Below are 21,261 nucleotides of genomic sequence, written 5' to 3'. Positions count from 1 at the left end.
GCAGCGCCGGGGCCGTCAGGGGCCGCGGCGGCAGCAGCGCAGCGGAGCGGCCGGATCGGCCCCGCCGCCCGGGGCAGCCGGTGAGGACCGCGGGGTGAAGGGCTGGAGGGGCCGCCTGGGGTCGGGGACAGGCGGGGGTGGCCGTGTCCCCCCGGTTATAGGTCGTGCTGAGGGTCGGGGGTCGGTGTCCGCCCCGCCGAGGGGCTTCACACCGGCCCCGCTGCCACCTTGGGCGTGGGGTCCCTGGGCCCCGCGGGGCGGCAGCGATCGGGATAAACACCGGGATATACCGAGACTTGCCAAACCCCCTTCCTCCTCCTTGTGCAGCTCCTAAAACTAATTTTTATTAGCTGTATATATGTATTTTAATTCGATGGGTCTGTGCCGGTGGTTAACAGGCTGCAGGTGTCACTGACAGCTTTGCCAGTATGCCCCCCCAGCCTGTTTTCCTCATGAGTTCCTTGTGGATCAAGGAGTTTTGGGCTTGTGTTTTGTAAGTATTGCCGCTGCCCGGCTGAGGATTAAAGTCCTTTAAACTCAAGCCGGGTGAAGTTTGGAGAATTTTTAAGATGCCGAGCAGTGCTTTTGGGATACTTTCGTGGGTGTTTGCCCTCCTCCATGTGCAGCTCCTAAAGCTGATTTTTATTATCTATGTATTTGAATTAATTCCATGGGCTTGTGCTGGTACTTAACAGGGTGCAGGTGTCACTGATAGCTTTACCCATATGCCCACCTTAGCCTGTTTTCCTGATGAATTCCTTGCGGATGAGTGAGGTTTTGGCTTTTTTCCTGTAAGTATTGTCCCTGCGTGGCTTCTCACTGCACAGCTGAGGATCAAAGTCCTTTAAAGTCAAGCTAGGTGAAGTTTGGAGAATACTTAAGATGCTGAGCAGTGCATTTTGGATGCTTTTGTGGGTGTTCGTCACTGCTTGTAGCACTTTGTGTAGGGTTCAGGTTGTTCCTTTGAAGCAGGGAGTGGCTCAGCGAGGGTGTGAGATACTGAGAGATGAATGATGTGCTTGAATTACCAAAGAAATTCTCTGAGGGGGTGGCTCGGTGCTGTCTGAAATCCTCCTGCTTTGTGGCCGGGGCTGTGATGGGGTGCTGGGTTCACTTGAGAGGGTTTTACAGGCAAAATTCAACTGGGTTTTTTTGGCTGAGTGGGGGCCCAGTGCTGGGAATTAGCAGCACTGCATGTTTTGGGGGGAAAGGGTAGCATTGTGGGGGTTGTGCTTTAGATCCATTATTGACTTGCCATACTTTTATTGTTTGGTCTCATTTGAAACTACTTTTGAAGCAATGAAGTTCCTAACACCGGGACTTTGGGAACTGCACTGAGCTGCTCTTGGTTTTCCAGTTACCCAACACTTTTTTGAGACCAGTGACCAAACCAGGTCAGCAGAGAAGGACGTGGTGTTTTCCAGGAACAGTGCTTTACTCAGGAATTGGATGTGCTGGCCTTCTGGACACTGTTACAAAAGTGTTTTTTTGCAGCAGGGAGGATTAGGAAGAGAATTGTAGCTCAGTGGAATGTTTTGCTGACCGAGAAAAAGTCCAAAACAACACACAGTAGAAGGGGAGAATAGGCTATAAGGCCAATTATACCAATTCCTAAGACTGCTTTACCCAACAAACTGATTATAAGCTTGAAGATAGTCCGTGATTCTGGTATTTAATTTTGTTCTGTGGTGTTATTTAGGCTAGAACAATCTTTCTCAGCTCCTTCTTTTTTTTTGCTGTGTAATCCCCAGTTATGCTTGGGGCTTTTTTTTTCTGATGATTAACTACTTGTGATCTAAAACTAGACCTAGAAACCTTGCTTGTGAAGTGCTGTTAAAATGCCACTTGTAACAAGTCCAGGAACTAAGTGTATAAAACGTTTTGAAGTTTTTCTCTGAGGTTTTAGGCAACTTAATTTCTGCATCCAGGTGAGTGCAGTTGGCAAGAAATAGTGTGTAGAAGCTATTTCTGAGGAGATTTTAGCAGTTTTAGCTAATCTTCTTTTTATTCTGAATTCCCAGCCAAGGGGCTCAAAGAGTTTTTAGATGTTTCCTGTGGTTTCGTTTAAAAGCAGAGTTGTGAATCACATGGAGATGGTGAGACACAGCGTGGTCATTCATGCCACGGTAATTTAGTGGGGACAAACCAAACCTGTAGCTCCAGGCCTGTGCTGACATTTGAGGAGGAAAACACAACTCCAAGCTGAGCAAATTGAGAGCTGGAGCCTTGTGGCCGTCAGGATTTTGGAGGTTTGAAGCAGTGGCTGCAATTTCCCCTCCAAATGACAGGACCCAGCGCTGTGGTTTGTTTGAGGTGGCTGCTCACCAAAGCAGCGACTCTTTCTTTTCTTGGGACTGTTTTTTAGCAGCCTGCACTGCTTATCCTACAACTGCTGTAGCTGAAATCCCATAATTGCAAGAAAGATGCACACTAAAAGTGTGAGCACTGCGAAGATAACACGCAGGTTTCTTGCCTAATTCCCGAGTTGTCTAATGGCTTTTGTGTTTTCTGTTCATGAGCCTGAGATCATCTTGTCCCACCCTTCCTTGGGAGGAAATTAGCTCATGGTTAATTACTCTATTGCTAATTACATGCCTGAGTGCTTGGGGTTACACCTGAATCACGACTCTTTCAGCACGTAGGTTGGTGCTCTTCAGAATTTTGGGGCATTTGCGTCAGTGCTTCTTTGGAATAAATAAATTTTCAGGGCACTTTTCCACTGGCAAAATACAAAATACACCTTAACTCCATCCTTGCACCCCTCAGTTTTTGATGCACTTTCTAACCTACCTTATAAATCTATTTTTAGTAATTAAAGCTGTTGGCTGCTGTCTTGATCTGAACTATGATGGAATATTCAGGCACCAGTAAAATGTGAAACAACAGCAGTAAATATAAGAATTGTGTGTGTGGAGACTTCCCTGGTTTTCTTTTTTCTGCTTTAAAATCCCATTTTTGGGGATGGCCATCGATGACCAGAGAGCTGCAGAGAGTGATCCTTCATTGTGAACACTTCACACTTTGATGGTTTTGAATTGGGAGAATTCACGTTGTTCATTAGGTGCTGCAATGACTTTTGAAGAGCTGAATCACATTTGCTTCAGCCCAGTGAAAGACTGCTGTAGGTTGTTGTTAATGGTTGTGTCAAGTTGGGTTTTTTTTGAGAAAACTTAATTTTAGGGAGGGAAGAAAAAACTCAAACCAACAGCAACAAAAAGAAACCAAAACATACCCAAAAACCAAACCTGCCTGTTCCCAGTCTGTGTTTTCCTGGTTTTAGATACATTTAATTAAGTCATTAGCAATACTGAAACTCATTTATAGCACTGCAATTGTAGAATTAAAGCTACTGCTTTAATTTCCAGCGTTAGTTTGTGGAGTTACTGAAAAACTGTTCTTCACAGCTTGTAATAATTACGAATTGATTGCACTTAGCTCTTACTGGAGGTGTTTGATTGATTAAGCAAGACCCTTTCTATTCAGCTTTGAATATGAGCTTTTCCAGCCAGCTCTTGTCTCAAAGGTGACCTCAGCATTCCAGGACTAATAAATAGTTTATGACCCAGCTGATATCTCCTCAAAATCTGCACTGATAACAAAGGTGCCTGCCTGCTCCATCCCTGGCAAGGAAGGGAAGTGGAAAAGAACCAGAAAAACACGCTGGTGGTGTTGGAGCCCGTGGTAAATCCGTGCTGCTCCTAAACCATCTTTCACCCAGTGCTTTTCCCCAAGCCAAAGCTGTGTCTGCAGTCTTTGTGCTGTGAAAATTGTCCTGTGTTTCTTGCTGAAAAGAGGATGTTATGTAAGTTTAGCCTTTCATGTGTTCATTAACTCAGCCCTGGGTGACGGATCCAGTTTGGATTGAAGGATCCTCTTTTTTCCTACCACATAAAAGCTAAGCATGAATCTGCTCCTTGCTGTGACTGATAACTGATTTAGTAGGTTTAATATGAATTTTTCTGGTTATTTTGTAAGTTGGTTTTTGTGAAAATTAGAACTTAGTATTTTGCTGTTATGAAGCTACAAAAGGTCCAAAGTCTTGGAGGAATGGCTGCTTCTCCTTCAGTCCCCTTTGTGGGATACTGACAGAAATGGCCTGGGGATTTATGGGCTTGGAGTAAAATTCTTGTTTCTCGTGTCTTAACTCTCTGTGTTGCCTTAGTAAGTGTTAAAAGGCAGATCAGAGTAAGTGACAGGGAAAGTGAATTGGCTTTCAGCCAGAATATTTTGCAGAAAAGTTGGTTTTATGGGTTTGGGTTCCTGGTGTGCTTCCCTGGTGGTGGTAACTGAAACCCTGCAGTGTTTGCACCCATGGTCTCAGTTTCAGCCCTGACAGAGCCACAGAGGGCAGGCAGCTGCTTTGTCCTTCCTGAAAAATATTCTGTGACTTCCCATTTTCTGAAGGGAGAGCTGTAATTTATTGGAGGTTCTTGGATGACAAACTTGATGGGAAAAATCAAGGGGTGTGAGCAAGGATGAGAAGTCTCTGAGTTGGTGTTGCCCTTCCTAAAAGGTGTTTGCTCTAAACAAGTGAATAAAAAGAAAAAAACATTATCTAAGTGTGGGTACAGCAAGAAAAATATGTTGATAGGAAGATGTATTTGAGAGCTTCAGGATAAATTGCATTAAAGCAAGTAGAAAGCTAATTTTGAATTAAACCACAGTGATTTGGTGGGGATTTTTTCATCATTTCAAAGCTACTGTGAGATGCTTCTGAAAAAGCTGGAGCAGATCTGATCTGTCATTAGAGACCTTTGGTGTGCAGCCCTGCAGATAGATCTGACTTAATATGAATCTCATGCCTCACTTCCTCTTGATTTTAGTAGAATTGGGAAAAATAAAGCTGGACATGCAGAACATGGAGCTTCAGCCTGGGAATTCTTGTGGCAGGAAGACAAGGAGCATTTTGGTGGCCACAGCCAGCAGTGGGACACCTTCCCAGGCTGTGATTATCCCAAATAAATCCCTCAGGAGCCGCACATGATGTGTGAGGTGCACTTTAAAGGTCATAGAAAAGAGTTGGGCGATTTCCACATTTCCATTTCGGTGGAGAATGGGAGACCAGAAGCTTTTGCTTGCAAATAAATAACATTCAGTAAAGGGATTTCATAAATTAATAACTGAGAGCACATTCTTTTTCTAAACTCTTCAAAGGGGTGTTGCTAATTAACAATTAGATATTAAGGTGTGATGAGGTCTAGTCCTGGCACAGAAATGCTCAAAAGAAGATTCTTTTGGTGTTTGTAAGGTGTCATTTCTGCCTTCCCTGATGATATTCACAGCACATTTGAAGCACTCACTAAGCAGAGCAGTGGATGAATATCTTTTAAATGACATTACGTTTTTGCTCCTGGCAGGGAGATGTGGGGCTTCTTGAAGTACTTTAACTGGGATCCAGGAGATGCAAGAAGGATGTTTGGTGCAAAGCACCTCTCCAAATTGTACTGGTTAATGTTATTTATAATCTTCTGGTACTTTGTTGTATTTCTGGATTAGATTTTTTTTTTTTTTTTTTTTAATGTGGAGGTTTCTTACCTTCCTTGTGTTTTCCTGACTTCTCAGGTGGGCAGGTGGTATAAAGGTGATAGGAGTTGCCTGCTCTCCAACTCCAGACAAACAACAAATTTGTTTTATTTCTTGGAATTATGTCAGAAGTGAGCTTTGAACACATCATGCATTCAGGGCAGGAGTGAAAATAAGAGGTCTGACCATGCAAAATGTGTGGTGTGACTGTGCACATGCATTGAGGAGGTGATTGTTGGATAAGGAATGGGAGGGAGAGAAGGGACTAGAGAAAGGGGGGGAAAAAAGGCATTTTGGACACACAAAACTTCCAACAAAACATTTTTAGGTGTGTAAGATCATAAAACACACAGGGATTTAGTTGCCAAAAATCAATTTGAGAGGGTTTTTTCACATTCAGTTTATCACAACTGGAGTTGTTCTGTTCATTGCAATATTAATGCTGACCTGCAGAAATCGGCTGGACAACTTTTTTTTTTTTTTTACAACAGCCTTTTCTGGTTGAAGGGAGCCGAAAGTCTGTGCTTTGTGTGCAGCATGTGACTCCTTCCTGTGGGTTCAGGGTGACCTCCTTTGTCCCTGCATCTGAGCTGATGTCACTGCAAAGACTCGAGGGAGGGGAGGGCACTTGACTTTGCAGCTCCTTGCAGCCCTGCTTTGCTTACTCTGAGCTTGGACACTGAGCAGAGCTTTATTTTTAGTTCTAGTGTGTACACACAGGATGCCAGAGGGAACGGTGGCACTGTGGGGGCAAAGATCTGTGGGCACAGAGGTGATTTTTGTGCCTCTCTGGAGGGGGTGAAAGTGCACAGCTGGCAGAGAAACTCTGCTGTGGCTTTCAGGTGTTGGGCAGGGAGAGAAACAGGGTCAGGTTTCATTCTACTCCTTTAATTCTCAAACTAGAGTCTGGAACGTGGTGATGCTGAATGAGAGCAGACACCTGAATTCTTGGAATTATTGCAGTTGCAAAGCTGTTGTAACTCTGCTGTGGTGGGTGACAGGACTTTATAGGGTTTTATTTCCTTGGGTGACAGAGATCCCGGTAAAATTTCTGTGAAGTTTGTTATGAAAATGGTTTTATTTATTGTTTCTTCATGGTTTACAGGGAAAACATTGACGGAACAGCTTCACGTGAATGGCAATTAAACATTTTATGCATATTTATTGCATTTTTTTCTAGGACAGGCACCTGCAATAGAGGTCTCTGACCAAAATGCTGCTGCAGCTTCTGCTTTGTAGGAAGTGGTCTTGAAACTGAATCAGTGAAGAGTTTCATGCTTTTGCTTCCCCTTTCTTTTCAGAATTGTTGCTCAAGGACATGAGTGATGCTCTGGGAATGGCCTGAGTGTGCAAATCTTGCCACTGTGCAATTCCTCCCCAGGCTGTGCAGCTGACACACACTGACAGTTGAATTTCTGGGCTCTGAGATGCTGGCAGCCAGGAGCTCACACACAGGCCTTCCTTGAGAAGTCAGGAAATGAAACCAAAAGATTTCTGTGAAATCTTTGTTTCTCAGTTATTTCTGCGTATGGGAATGAAGTAAAGCTCTCAAATATTTAAAATATAGGGTTGGGTTTATTTTCATTTTGCTTTGCAGCAGCACAATATTGTCTGTCAGACTTTTCAGTGGGAAAGAAAAGAAAGTATTCAGCCACTCTCCGATCTATAAAAATGAGAACACGTGGCTATAAATGATGTCATTAAGAAATTGATGCCCTTAATATGCATGTCTCTACAATTAAACTATTTTTTGGTTATTTTTAGGAACTCATTATTTCTTTCAAAAATTGAAAAGTGGAAGAAATCTTAATACTTATGTAGATAAGATGGAATATTTAATTTGTTCCCCCCTCAGAGAAAATCGTGTGTTTCCTGTTACTTTGCTTAAAATAACTTGATTAGATTAATGGGAAATGTTAAACATTATCAGTCTTTTAAAATGGATAATTGAGCTTGGAACAAAAGAGCTGGTACTTCCTGTAGTAGAAAACTCTCAGTGACAGTGACATTTGTGCATATTCCATCTGTTATGCTGGATGATCCAGAGAAGAGTTTGGGGTGGAATTTCAGGGGAAAGGAAGATAACTCTGACTCAGTTGCTGATGTTCTTCAGTTTGAGAAAATCCCTTTTCCTCTTGCTTTCCATACGTGGCATCTCTGGAATGGCAGAAAGGGAAAGGAACTGAATTTACTGGACAAAACTTTGCTGTGCTATTTCTGCTCTCTGTGTCTGTCAATATTGCAATCCAAATGTTAACATTTTAATATGCACACCTTAACCTTGCTGATGCAGATAATCCTGTGCTGCTTTTCTCCTAAAATGACTCCAGCATTCCCCATTAGAACCAAGTAGCTGGGATGCCTTTGGGAGGGAGTTGGCATGTGGGATGGTTTCTGTCAGGCAGGCAAGGAAAGGGGAGGCTGGATGCTTGCTGGATGCTCCAAGACAGGCTTGGCACAGTGCTGGTGTAGGCAGGAGAATCTTTTTGTTGCAGTCACTAAATATAAATCCCACAGAGCTGTGCTGTGTGCAGGCAGCCAGTTTAACTCTGCCATAACTTGGAGGAAGTGGGGATGCACCTTGTCCATGTGTTGATGTGCCCAGCTGGGTCAGCTGTGATTCCTCACTGTGCCCTGAAGACACTTTTGGAGGCCAGAGATCCCTTTCCTAAAGCCTCACCAGTGTGGTTCTTTGCAGGCACAGTCTTAGAATACAGTATATTCTATATGCTCCCTTCATTGGTGTTTGGAACTTTCTTACATTTTTCCCCCATTGCTTTGTGTCTCTGGCTGTCAGAACAAGGTGCTGATGAGAGCAGAGCCTTGGCCCTTTGTCCCATCTGTGGGGCTGTCACTGGTGCCCTGGGCCACTGCCTGGAGCTGTGTGCAGGTCTCAGCCCTGCAGAGATGTGCCTTGGCCCTTTGTCCCATCTGTGGGGCTGTCACTGGTGCCCTGGGCCACTGCCTGGAGCTGTGTGCAGGTCACAGCCCTGCAGAGATGTGCTCATGCTGCCCCTGGCTGTGGGGCTCGTGGTTATGTAACTGTGCCCTTCCTCCCGTGGCATTCATTTTGTTGCTATGGAGCTGTTAAATAATTCAAGCAGGTGACTCCTTTCTAAAGGCAAACCTTCAGAAGAAATGGTATCTGGGATGCGGCTGGTGCCACATTTCTGTTTTTAACCCTTCTCCTCTTCCACCAGGAGGAAAATGAACCTGAAATCGGAGCGCAGAGGAATCCACGTGGATCAGTCGGAGCTGCTGTGCAAGAAGGGCTGTGGTTACTATGGCAATCCTGCTTGGCAGGGGTTTTGCTCCAAGTGCTGGAGGGAGGAATACCACAAGGCCAGGCAGAAGCAGATTCAAGAGGACTGGGAGCTGGCAGAGCGGTAAAGAACCTTCTTTCTCCCTTCAGGGTGACTCCACCAAATACTATTCCTGCCTCCCATTTCCCAGTCCTGTTTGCTCTGGCTCAGGCTCATCACAAGTTCTCCAATTTGACCTTTCCAGCAGGAATTAAAACCTTCCTTTTGATGCAAAGATGGATATTTGTGACATTCTAATACAAGAGGTTTGAAAAGAAAATCTGGGAAGTAACAAATGTAAACAAAGCCCAACCTCCCAATGAATACTTTAGCCTCATTTGCATATGCAAATCTATATTTCTGTCTAGCAGTTAGAAGGGTTAAAGGGACAATTTTGATTAAAATATCCTCTGGAGCTTCTGGAGATGGCTTGGGTGTAGCCAACACCCTGGTTTTACATTCCAGCTGCTGATTTTAGTCTTGTATGTGGTCATTCTTTCAAACTGCAGGGTTAAGCCCAAGAACATCAAAGCTTTAGCTTTACTAACTTAGGTAATTGTCTAATCACTTATTTTCTGCAAACCAATCTACTTTTCCTCATGTGATAAATGCTTGACCCTGAAAATGGAAGATGTGTTTTCAGAGGTGATAAGCAGTTGGCAGCACAGAGGTCATGACATTGTTTTCCTCTGCCATAAATATCTTAAACAGCTAATAAAAACTTTATTATTAGGGCAGATAGTTTTGCTGCCAGTCTTGGATCATCCCTAAAATAAAGTGGGGTATTTAAGGAATTCTTTAATAAGTAGCTGGGAGATGCTAAAGGCACAGATAAGCTGTGATTGTTTGCTGCAGTGAATAGACAGGCTTGTCAACACTGGTGTAAGATACAATTCCTGCCTCAAGAGATTGTAGATCCAACACTATTTATGGTCCATCCTGAGCTGGATAGTTTGCTAAAGACAATTGCTCAGCCTTCCAGCATCTTGAAGGGTGATATAGTGTAACCTATTTTAATCCTTCTGCATAAGGGGAAAAAAGTTTCAGGATTGGTGAGTTTGCCCTCCTCTAATTTAGATTAAAAACTGGGTTTGGTCTCATTCATTCAAGCAGATATTTATTACCAAACCAGATTAGGACTACAATGATCTATTTCCCAAAATATTTCTGAGGTTGGGACAGGGTATTTTGCTTTTTTAAGATGGTGAAGCCTGTGGTAAGAGGTTGGGGAACTCCCTGTGAGGCAGGAAGGAAGGCAAGGAATCTACTGCTGGAAATCCTTCCCTGACCCTAGAGAATTCAGGGTGTGCCATGAGGGGAAGGTGACCATGGTTAAACCTCATTTTTCCCCCTTTTGGCCTCACAGTTTAACCCTCCCTCACCACCCTGAGCTTTCTGTCACTTTTACTGCTGCAGCCTGGAAAGGGTGGGTGTCATGTAGTGAAGGGAAATGTGGCAGGAATAAAGGAATGAAGATGGGCAAAGAATTAACATGTCAAATGAGTAATTAATGATTGCACAGGAAATCAGCTTATTTAAGCACTTAAATCAGACCTGTGTTCTTCTAATTCCAGGCTCCAGCGTGAGGAGGAAGAAGCCTATGCCAGCAGCCAGAGCACTCAAGGGGCACAGTCCCTGACCTTTTCAAAGTTTGAGGAGAAGAAAACCAATGAGAAAACAAGAAAGGTCACAACTGTGAAGAAGTTCTTCACGGCTTCTTCCAGAGCAGGAGCTAAGAAGGGTAACTCTCCTTTGCTTTTCATGCTTCTGTACATTTTAAAATTATAAGTGTTTTTGACAGATGTGTTGTTCTAAAAGGCAGATTAATGCTCTGTGCTTTGACTTTCAAAAGTTGGAGTAGTGATGCTTCTGGAGAGTGATTGTTTCTGAAAATGCAGAAAAATGTGAGCTTTTGGGTGATGCCAATCTTTTAAATAGAACAGTGAACTGCTAAACCTGTGTTTCTATGTTATTATACAGGAGTTCTTCCACTAAACAGCATAAATGTGTTCCTGGTGGTGGTCTGGCACTGCACTGCTGAGGGGAAGTTCCTTGTTCCTCTGGCACACATTCCAGCTAAATTCCTGAGTCAGCCACGGTGTCATCCCAGGATTTAGGGCTGGGAGGGGAATTCTCCTGGAGAGAGCAGCAGAGAAGGTGCTGGCTGTTAGTCACCTCAACAAACTGCTGTGTCTGAGTGTGATAGAAACCCTGAGATAAAATATCAGCTGATGCTGCCAGAGTGCCTCACTCTGACACCTCACCAGGAAAAAATGGGATGTGTAAGCAGGGTGCCGTGAACTGCACATAAATGTGAGGCTGACAGTGTTTGTGTGTGGGCTGGGAAGATCAAGTTTGTGGTTGGCTGAGTGTTTGTTCTCCAGAATGTGTTACAAGCAGCAATCATGAATGGCACTGCTGGCTTTGCATAGCAATAGCTTCCACAGGCGAAAACTGGGGAATGCTGGGCTGTGGAGGAGGAATTCCAGAAGGAAAACCAACATTAATCGGTCTTAACCTTAGGGATAATGCATTTCCTTCATTTGAAATTCAGCGTATTTCCTATTAGAGTTGACCTGGTGCATGGCAGCAGCTGGCTACATGAGGCATTCATTCACCTGTGTGTTAAACCTTTTTTTTTTTGAATGTTCATTCTCACTTTCCATCTTTTCTTTTTTTATCCCTTCACCACCTGTCCTGCCACGCTCCTGCTCTCGGTGCCCTGCTTGCTTTGGCCTTTTATTTCAGCAGCTCAAGAGAAAACCCCTAAGCAAGGACAGCTTGGGAGGGAGAGAAATGCTGATAACATTCTCAGGGATTTGAAGGAGATTTTTACTCCCTCCTGGGAACTGGCTTCCCCTTCTGAAGGTAATGCAGCACAGCCTGGGCAAGCTGTCTGCCTGGTTTTAGTAAGCTTAGCTCTTAGCTGGGCTTTGCAAAACACAAACTAGGGTTGTGCCAGTTGTAACTCATGCTCTTCAACATGAAGGTGGCAAAAAAAGCAAGTCCAGCATCCTGAGGTGATGTTGAATCTCTAAACCAATGGTTTGCTTCTCAGTAGGGAGTCACAGGAGTAAAGCTGAAGCTTCTTTGAGCTCCGCTTTAGGATTAGAATTAAAAAAATAAGAATTTTGTAAGAATTAGTTGGATTTTGTGCTGCTTTGTGTTTTTATCAAAAAAAGCATTCCTGGTTGCTGTTACAAATCTGATTATTATGAGTTGAAACTACTGAAGTTGGCACTTCAAGAACTTTTGCATTCTCAAAACATCTCCAGATGTTTGTTATATAAACCAAGATGAAAATTTCCTATCAAGAGGAGACGCTGGTTTCATTTAAACCAAAAGGACACCAAACCCCATGATGCAAACAGCTTTAAGAGCTCATCCTACTTTATTTGTTTGCAATCCTGACTTGTTCTGCTGGCTAAAGAAATTGGAAGATGTTTATTAAATTACAGGAAGATGATGAAGGGCCATGTGTAACAGAGCTGATGGCAAAACCTTTTTCACATTCCATGCTTGGACTGGGCTCCGTGGCCATGGCACAACCATAGTGAATCCCTGGAGTGCTCCTGCTCTGCTGTGACAAGTGGCTTTCCTGTAGAAAGATTGAAGTATTAATAATGTTTATTCTTTGTGAAGCTGATCCTTCCTTAACTCTTCCCGTGCTCGCTCCTGGCGTTTTGGCATTTTCCTCTGCTGGGTTCTCTTTAACTTGTTGGAATTTCTTGGCTGTAATCAGCTTCCTTTTAGTTGGACTGAATTCCCTGAGAACACAGGACAAACCTCAGAGTATTTTGTTGCTGGAAGTACGTTTGTTCCTGCAGTCCTTGGTAATCAGTGCAGATTAATTCTCCTTATATCAGGATTTCAGCTCAGAGATTAATGAAGCTGCAACTACAAGTAGTTCTTGGTGTAACTCATTAAAAGACAGTTCATTCTAACTAACATTCACTTTTTAATACTTAATATTAATCTGCCTCAGTTGACTACATCTCTCTAGTAACTAAAACCAATCTATTTTGAATTAGTGAGTGAAAAAATTATATTCATATTCCTTAAGGTCAAATAGTGAAATAAGGCTCATTCTTTTTATAAGAGAGTGAACACATTGTTGAAATAAGTAAATAAACCTTCAGCTGTACTGCAAAATGAGATCAGTGATTAATCATGGAAGAAATATCTCATAATTCTGCCCTTTTCTTTGTTTATTATTTCAATGTAAGCTTTCTGCTTCTCTACTGTTAAATGTGACAAATTTAATTAATGCCCACCCTTCAGCTGGAATCCTGTGTAGGGTTTGGGATTCACTGCAGTGAATTTAGATATAAAGGCAATGGAAGGAAATCCCCTCTGGAAAAGTGTCCCTGAGTAACTAGAAAGGAGCTGGATTTGCACTATCTCAATTGCTGCAGTTGGAATTTAAATATTTGCAAAACCTTTTCTGTTCTCAGCAGTTAAATACCAGAAGTGTTCTGATGGTGCCTGACCAAGTTATTCCCCAGAGAAGGTTGTGCTGAAGTGTGGAGCTTTGGTCAGAGGAGAAGTGTTTGTTACTCACTGGGTGACTCAGCTTTGGATTTTCTGTAGTGCTGGATCTCTTTAAAAACAAATAACAACCAAAAAAACCCCAATAAACTCCCTCAAATTCAAATTAAACCAACTTAAACATATTAATCCCACTTAGTTCTTTTTCTTCTGGAGTTCTGCATGCTTGTTGAAAGCAGGATTTCTGTGCATGTGAAGTGTTTGCAGATTGAAAGCTGTGTTTGTCTCGTGCTGACCATGAATATTTTCATGTTTTCTGTCTCTCTTCTGCTTGCTTCTCACCACGTTCATTTCCACCACCTCTATTCAATCCCTCCATTTCCAACAGCGTTGGCTGGCAAGCTGAAAGGTGGGTGAAGGTTTTGGAGCAGGACAATTAACTTGGAACTTGGAAAATCAGATGTTTTTGTGGGAAAAAGCCCCGTGGGTGCAGCTCTGTCAGCTTGCTGTGTGTGTTCCTTGAGCAGAACTGCCCTGAGCTGCTTGGGAGCCACGTGTGTTGGTACAAGCAAAGGAGCAGGAGTGTAGAGGTCAGGGAAAGTGGGAGAACCACCCTGTTATCTTTAGGAATCTACAGAATCCCATCTGGAAACCTTAAATGGAGGTATCTGACCTGGGAATGACAGTGTAAGAGAGCCAAAAGCAACCCCGTGTTGCAGTCACTTCTAATAGAAAAAGGCCATTAGTGTCACTGGGGGTGTGGCTCTAAATGTTCCACTTCAGTGGAATACTCAGTTTTCCTGGAGTTGTGTGTACTAATAATTGCTGTGTTTAATAATATCCAGCATTGTCCTGGCAAAGCTGGAGAAATAAGTGACCATAAGTTGTCTGCACAGCTGAAAAAAACTGACTTGAAGTGATAAAACCTTTATGAATTCATCCAGCAGTGTAAAAAAACTGATCTGTTGTGCCCTGAATTTTCCCAGCAGAGATCCAGGAGGCCAAGGCTCCCAGCCCTTCCATCCACAGGCAGGCCAGCATCGAGACAGATCGAGTGTCCAAGGAGTTCATAGAATTCATCAGGACATGCCAGAAGCCTGGCCAGGACATCTACAAGCAATGCAAACTCTTTTTGGACACCATGAGCCATAAAAGGGTAAGCTCTGCATGCCTCTTGCCTGAATAAAATGGGGGAACTGGGAAGAGAGGGAGGAGATGCTGCTTTTGTTCCAGCAGTTTGGATTTTATGGAGTGTAATGAGCCTTCAGGTGATGGAATTCATCAAATTAAGATCTGGGTGCTTTATTTTTTTGGTGGTGTTGGACCAAACCATCCTTCCAACCCCAAAGCTCTCCTTTGCATCCCAGATAAATTAGTCCTGACTAAATCCCACATAAATGAGTCTGTTCAGCAATATTCTACATAAATAGGACTTGTGGAAATGATAAGATATCACAGAGTGGTTTGGGTTGGAAAGGACTTAGAGATCATCCATGGGTTCCATGGGCAGTTCCACAGTCCCAGGTTGCTCCAAACCCTGTCCAGCCTGGCCTTGGATGCTTCCAGAGATGAGGCAGCTTATGCCTAAAAACTTCTGAAGATAATTCAGCATCAACCCATCCCTCTCCTTTTATTTGGGGAAGGGGAATTCGACCGTGCTGCTTTTTTTAATATGAAATAAGGGTTACATCTTCATTTTCCATTAAAAAAAAAACAAACCACAAACCAATGTTCTTGAAATATTAATCAGTCTGTGGTGCCACCTATGGTTGGAATGAGTCAGAACTCAGCATAACTTCTTTTTCACCCCCTTCTTGTCTCTTTCCTATTTAGTTCCTCAGATTATCTCCTCATGAGTTCTCATGGAAGCTTACATTCCCTCTGCTTTGAAATCTTCTTGAACTTTGATTTCTTTTCTTTTAGATCTGTTCATTCTGTGCACAGTTAGTGAGAATAATGTGGGTTTATTTTGGGCTTCAAGCACTGAAGGTTTTCTCATTTCCTACTTCAGTCTTCTGAAAACACGGATTTTTTACTACACATAAACCAGGCCTAAAAGCCAGGCTCAGCAAGAACTGAGACTTTTGTGTTCAGGGCAATGTCCAGTTTTTGCCCTTAGATAATTCAGCAATCGAATTCTCCTCCCCCCTTTTTTAATGTATGATTTTATTCAGCCATTTAATGATGAAAATTGCCTTAATTAAGTTAATTTCAAACCTCTGTTATGTTCTTCAGGAGGTCAGTTAGCAAAAGCCAGTGTTGTTTCACAAATAACACTGTAAATATATTTCACAGCAACTTTCTCACCAGAAATGTCTGCTGTATAGATATCCCTTCAAATAATTTATAATCTTGGGGATTTTCTAGACTATAAATTGTCTTTTAAAAATCAGAGGTTAAATAGGGACAAACCTTCTGCCTAGTCTGAGGTTAAATAGGGACAAATGTCCTGCCTAGTCTGAGTTTTGTCAGCGCTCCTCGGGGATGTGCCTTGCGAAAATGGCATTGCACCTGTGCTAATAACCTTTGTTCAGCAAATAAATGCAAGTCTTTCACCTATTAAAGAGCCAGTGTTGGCTTCTCCTATTTTTAAATAAAATGGAGCCACTATAAACACCTCTGACGACACCTTTGCATTCTCAGACTGTTACTGCAGCTGGACACTTGCCTTAAACCAAAACAAAACATGAGGTGTTGCTGCCAGGTCTTCCACACTTAATCCTTGTTCTCTTGCAGGATTTAAGCATTGAGGAACAGTCTGAATGTGCCCAGGACTTCTACCAAAATGTAGCAGACAGGTTGCAGACACGTTGGAAAGGTACCAAGTTCTTCTTCTTCATCTTCCTGTTCCAAAAGCAACGATGTAAAACTAAAGCCTCTTGAATTTTCAGTTACAGCAAAGCATCCTCAGCTTTCAGAAATGCTGGGAACAGGTTCTGGTAGCAGAGTTAGAATTGTTCCTAGCAGCATCAATTTTAGGAAGTTTTGCTGTCCTAAATATTTGTTTTTACAGCTTTCTCTTAAACTCTCTGTGGAGTTCTACCCATTATATTTTTACTTCTTAAATTATATCCATTTATGAACTCAGGTTGGCACGAATGAGTAGCACTGATTTGGTGATATTAAGATTAAACTGGATTAAACCTTCCAAAGAGCCCAGGAATACTTCATTTGTGGGATTTGTCCCTTTCAGTGCCCCCTGAAAAAGTGGAAAAGGCAATGGATGAGGTTGAGAAATACATCATGACTCGACAGTATAAATATGTTTTTTGCCCTGAGACAACTGATGATGAGAAGAAAGACCTTGCTGTCCAAAAAAGGATCAGGTAAGGCTTGAAAGGAAAAATAATTGAGCAATCCTTAATTGTGTAAATGAGCTCTGAATCAACCATGTTAAAAAAACCTCATGCTATGCACAGAAAAATGCCTTGTTAACCAGCAAGGGTTAAAAGCATTTTATTTAAAATACAGGAGGAATGAATAGGTGGGATAATGACAACCACTACACTGGGAAAATTGGTTTGCTTGTGTTAAATTACAGCCAAAACAAACTTTTAAAAAAGGAAGTATTTTCTCTGAAAATAAATTACTTCAGTGGAATAAGCTGGTTTATGGCTGGAATAATGCCTCATTCACACAAAGCATTCCTTGTGCCTTGAGTTCAGGAAGCAGCTGGTTTCAAACACCTGGCTGTCACTGGCACTGAGGAGTTTAACCCTTTTTTTCCTGTCACAGGGCTTTGCACTGGGTAACTCCCCAGATGTTGTGTGTTCCTGTCAGTGAGGAAATCCCAGAAGTCTCTGACATGGTTGTAAAGGCAATTACAGGTTTGTGAATGATGAAGTTTTTATTTACAGCTTTAAATTTCATCTCTCTTGCTTACTGAGATTATTTTTGCTGTCATCAAAGGGGGGGTCCAGGCTGTTAAATCTGCAGGAATCTTTGTGGGTTTGGACTGGAATTTCATCTGTGGAACAGGGATAATTTTCCATACTGAAGTGTTTAGGCTTAGCTGATCTTGAAACACTTCCCTGCAGACAGAAATGATACAATATTAATATTACCCAGCAAATCCTGCTTATTCAGTGTCTGATTAATACAACTTGAATGATTTCAGGACTTTCCTTCCCTCACAGATATCATCGAGATGGACTCCAAGCGTGTCCCTCGGGATAAACTGGCCTGCATCACCAAGTGCAGCAAGCACATCTTTAATGCCATCAAAATCACCAAAAATGAGCCAGCTTCTGCTGATGATTTCCTGCCCACACTGATTTACATCGTTCTCAAGGGGAACCCCCCACGCCTGCAGTCCAACATCCAGTACATCACTCGCTTCTGCAACCCCAGCAGGCTGATGACTGGAGAGGATGGATATTATTTCACTAACCTGGTGAGTGCTGCAAGAAGGGTGGGTTTTGGACAGCAAGATTTGTCTTTGATTTGGAGGTAGGAATTGCCAGCAAAGGGAAATGTAAATTTAAATTAATCTTCAAATGTAAATTAAAATGAATCTTCAAACAGTGGTTGGGATTACTTAGAGCACAGCCAGTTTTATCTCCTCTCTCTTCCTTCTCTGCTGTCCAAACCACAGCTTTGCTTTATTTTTTTATAACTTTAAACCCTTTATTTGAAAAGTCTGATGTTAAGACTTGGGTGTATTTTTATCCTGCAAGGAGATCAGGACTTTCTGTTCCTCAAACCCTGAGTTTGGGCTGTGCAGATGTTCCAGATGCAAAGTTCCCTCTTTGAGCCCAGGAGAGTTTCTTGAAGGCACTGCAGAATTAGGCCATTGGTGTGTGGAGGCAAACAGGTTTTTTACAGCTTCTCCAAGAGGCATTTATCAGTGTGCTCTGTATTTTATCATAAAGAATCCTTGAGGGAAATTACAGAGTTGAATGAAACAACTTGGAACGTTAAAAGTTTATTTCAGAAGGAGCAGAGCATCCACAAAGTGAGCTGGGCTTTGACACTCCTTCCTTCAGGAAATTAATGAATTAATCTGCATAGCAGATCTCTGCTGATCAGATAATTAAATATTAATACACTGCTCCTGTCTCCTTGTCATGTTCCTGCTGTTCCCTCACCTCCCAAACACAGGGACCCTGAGGTTTGGAATGTACCTTGTCAGCTCAGTTTTTGATTTCTTCAAACTTTGGGGGAGAGGAAAGAGTTGTATGACCTGCCCGATCCAATTAACTTCTGGAAAAGCTCATTTAGGGCACAAAAAAAGTATTTAAAAATCATTTACTGATGTAAGAAGAGGGTAAGGAATAGTAAAGAGGTACATTCCAGTCTGTGGTGATTCCAACCTTGCAGTGATGCTCTCTCTGTTTTATTTGCAGTGCTGTGCTGTGGCCTTCATTGAAAAACTGGATGCTCAGTCTTTAAATCTGAGCCAGGAAGATTTTGATCGTTTCATGACGGGCCAGACCTCCCCAAAAAAGCAGGAATCTGACAGTTTTTCCCCTGATGTGTGCCTAGGGGTGAAGCAAATGTGCAAAAGCTTAGACCTCCTCTCTCAGTTGAATGAGAGACAGGAAAGAATTGTCAGTGAAGCCAAGAAGCTGGAGAAAGACCTCATAGATTGGACTGATGGGATCACCAAGGAAGTGGAAGATATTGTGGAGAAATATCCCTTAGAAATAAAACCAAAAAGTCAAGCCTTAGCAGCCATTGACTCTGAAAATGTGGAGAATGACAAGCTGCCCCCACCACTGCAGCCTCAGGTTTATGCAGGATAATTCCCAGTGGCAGCTTGGAAAAGCAGCATTATCCTCACCTAGCTGGGAAGGGAAGGAAATTAAGGCTTAAAAAAAAAAAAAAAAATCAGATGAGCTTAAATCAGTACATTTTTAAAGGTACTTTTCTTTTTGGTTAAGTGTAATGAATTGTATTTATTTTAGTCCAGTAGATTTCTATTTAGGCTTTTGTGGGTTTTTTGAACTGAATTTCAATTTTCTACACAAACTGGTGTCATTTTTAAGCAACACTAGTCCATTGACATCTCTTCTGAAATCTTCCTTCTAAGCATGCACTTAATTGTTTTTAATAATTAGTTTAACTCAAAGCCAAGTTCCAGCAGCAGCTCCACAAGGTACCAGTGTTAGTCTGAACTTACTCTGTAGCTGTAAAGACGAACTATATATTGTAAAATATGTAAAATTGTAAATAGATTTCCAATCTAATGTCTCAGCTGTGCATGGGCTTGTGTGTGAGTGAAAATGATCTCGAAATGTTCATTTTAGCACCTTTCAGCTCCATCATGTTGCAGTAGAAAGGCAAAAACGAGTTAATCTGGAGGGGAGAAGTGATGAATTACAGAGGATGTTGTTGTAGTGATTTGCAAACTTGAAAATCATCTTAATCTGCTTTGTTAAAAAAAAAAGAATTATTTAAAAGATGACATTTCTTCGTTTAAATGCTCTGTCAGAACACCTGGTAGCCTTGAGTGGTGCACAAAAATGCTGATTTTACTGCTTTGGAAGGGAATGTGGGGCCAGAAATAGAAAATATTTCAGGAATAGGAAGAAGTATTTGTAGTAAAAATTACATAATGTGGAACAAAAAAGGGGGAGGGGAAAGAGACCATGAAAGAGTTGCTCCAAAAGTGGCTCTCTCTTCTGGTCATTTCCATCAGTGGGATAAATTTTGGTTGCTTTTTTGACAATCCTGGGAAATAAATAAGTTCGTATAATTCGAGGTTGCTTTTTAGAAGGAGCAGGAGCAGAAAAATGCACTTTATTTCCATGAAACATCAACGTTCTGCTCTTCAGTGACCCCTTTAGCACCTTGAACACCGAGCTAAAAATGGCTTCGTGCCACTAAAATTCAGATTGGGGTGAAAGAAGAGCTCACCCCACAAAAAGTAACCTCTTGCAACAGAACTTTGAAACATTTTCTGTGTCATTTGAAATCTCTTCCAGCTCAATCCAGCCCTGACTCCTTTGTGTACCCGAGATCTCAAACACGAAGCTCAGCTGGAATTCCTTTTAAGCAATGTTAAATTCTTGCCATCAAGGAGGAAAGCACCTACCTCTTGATTAATTTCCACTTAATTAAAGCACTGCTCCTATTAAATTTGCACTGCAATAACTTCAGACCACGACTGTGATTTGTCCCTTTTCTGGCAGTTTTTAGGCTTACATGAACTATGCACCACCCCCGGTGTTCCAGAGAGGCAGCCGCAGCAATGGGCTGCTCACAAAAATAGAAAAAATCAAATTATTCCCTGTGTCACCACGCCCAAATCGCTTCGGTAAATAACCCTGGGATTTATTTAGTTCGGGTTCTAAACACCGGGTACTAATTCTGATACCCAGGTTTGTCCCGAGGAGAGGGGTGGGGGAAGCCAACTTTCAGCTATTGTGTAAATGATCGTGTTTAAATAAAAGTGTGCCCATTCTGCCCTCGTTAATGAGTCCCTAAAACCCTCCTCACCTTTTGTTACGCTGTTAATGATTAAGGGCGAGGTAATCGCGGCTGCTTCTGCATTCTCTGCTTCGGGACACAACAGTTCTTGGCCCTTCAAGTGCTAGGCTGGGTAACAATGTATGTTTTTATTTTCTTTCCAGAAAGGTCATTGGAGTGATTAAGCACTTTAAAATTTGCTGGTGCATTTGCAACTAAAGTATCTCTTTTTCATGTGATCAAGCCGCTGAAGTGGGCTGTTGAAATAAATCAGGTGAGGTGGATTTCCATGCCCCAGCTGGAGTGATTTCCTTCCCGGAGTGAATTCCTCCTACCCGGAGTTATCCCTGAGCAGAGCTGGAGCACAGAGGTGCTCACAAAGTGCTGCAAAAAATAGCGAACCAGAGAGTTTAATTGAAATCTCATCCCTTAAAGTGGCTTAAAATACAGATGTTGTGCTGTGCTGACAGTCACAGTATCAGAAATTTGCTTTATTTTTCCCACTCTTAGTTCAGTATCGCTCTGTGATGCTCCAGAC

The 21,261-nt window shown here is 42.3% G+C and overlaps 1 protein-coding gene across 7 annotated transcripts; it reads left to right on the top strand.

Annotated features, from left to right (window-relative positions):
- Positions 1-18: 18 nt before the first annotated feature.
- RABGEF1 (RAB guanine nucleotide exchange factor 1) lies at positions 19-20,413 on the top strand. Of its 7 annotated transcripts, none has more exons than XM_048324365.1 (11): positions 19-80; positions 8,724-8,909; positions 10,400-10,566; positions 11,574-11,693; positions 13,702-13,722; positions 14,300-14,469; positions 16,050-16,131; positions 16,507-16,639; positions 17,049-17,140; positions 17,450-17,706; positions 18,659-20,413. In XM_048324365.1, exons 2-11 carry the CDS (start codon positions 8,731-8,733, stop codon positions 19,055-19,057), a joined length of 1,620 nt encoding a protein of 539 aa, XP_048180322.1. In that variant the 5' UTR covers positions 19-80; positions 8,724-8,730; the 3' UTR covers positions 19,058-20,413. The 7 variants fall into 7 exon arrangements, with proteins under 7 accessions (XP_048180322.1, XP_048180323.1, XP_048180318.1 ...); XM_048324361.1 differs by having other exon boundaries at positions 43-80; positions 11,577-11,693; XM_048324360.1 differs by having other exon boundaries at positions 43-80; positions 14,303-14,469.
- The last annotated feature ends 848 nt before the right edge of the window (positions 20,414-21,261 follow it).

Source organism: Corvus hawaiiensis, chromosome 20 (assembly GCF_020740725.1).
Source record: "Corvus hawaiiensis isolate bCorHaw1 chromosome 20, bCorHaw1.pri.cur, whole genome shotgun sequence".
In the NCBI taxonomy this organism is placed as follows: Eukaryota; Metazoa; Chordata; class Aves; order Passeriformes; family Corvidae; genus Corvus; species Corvus hawaiiensis.
Note: the sequence above shows the minus strand (reverse complement) of the source record. Positions and strands in the feature narration are given on the sequence as shown.

What these genes read in the sequence shown, in the direction of transcription:
- RABGEF1 (XM_048324365.1), top strand. Translation starts at nt 8,731, where the DNA reads ATGAACCTGAAATCGGAGCGCAGAGGAATCCACGTGGATCAGTCGGAG. An exon ending in CAGAGCAGGAGCTAAGAAGG is followed by an intron (nt 10,567 to 11,573) that starts GTAACTCTCCTT and finishes CTTTTATTTCAG; the next exon opens with CAGCTCAAGAGAAAACCCCT. An exon ending in GATATTATTTCACTAACCTG is followed by an intron (nt 17,707 to 18,658) that starts GTGAGTGCTGCA and finishes TTTTATTTGCAG; the next exon opens with TGCTGTGCTGTGGCCTTCAT.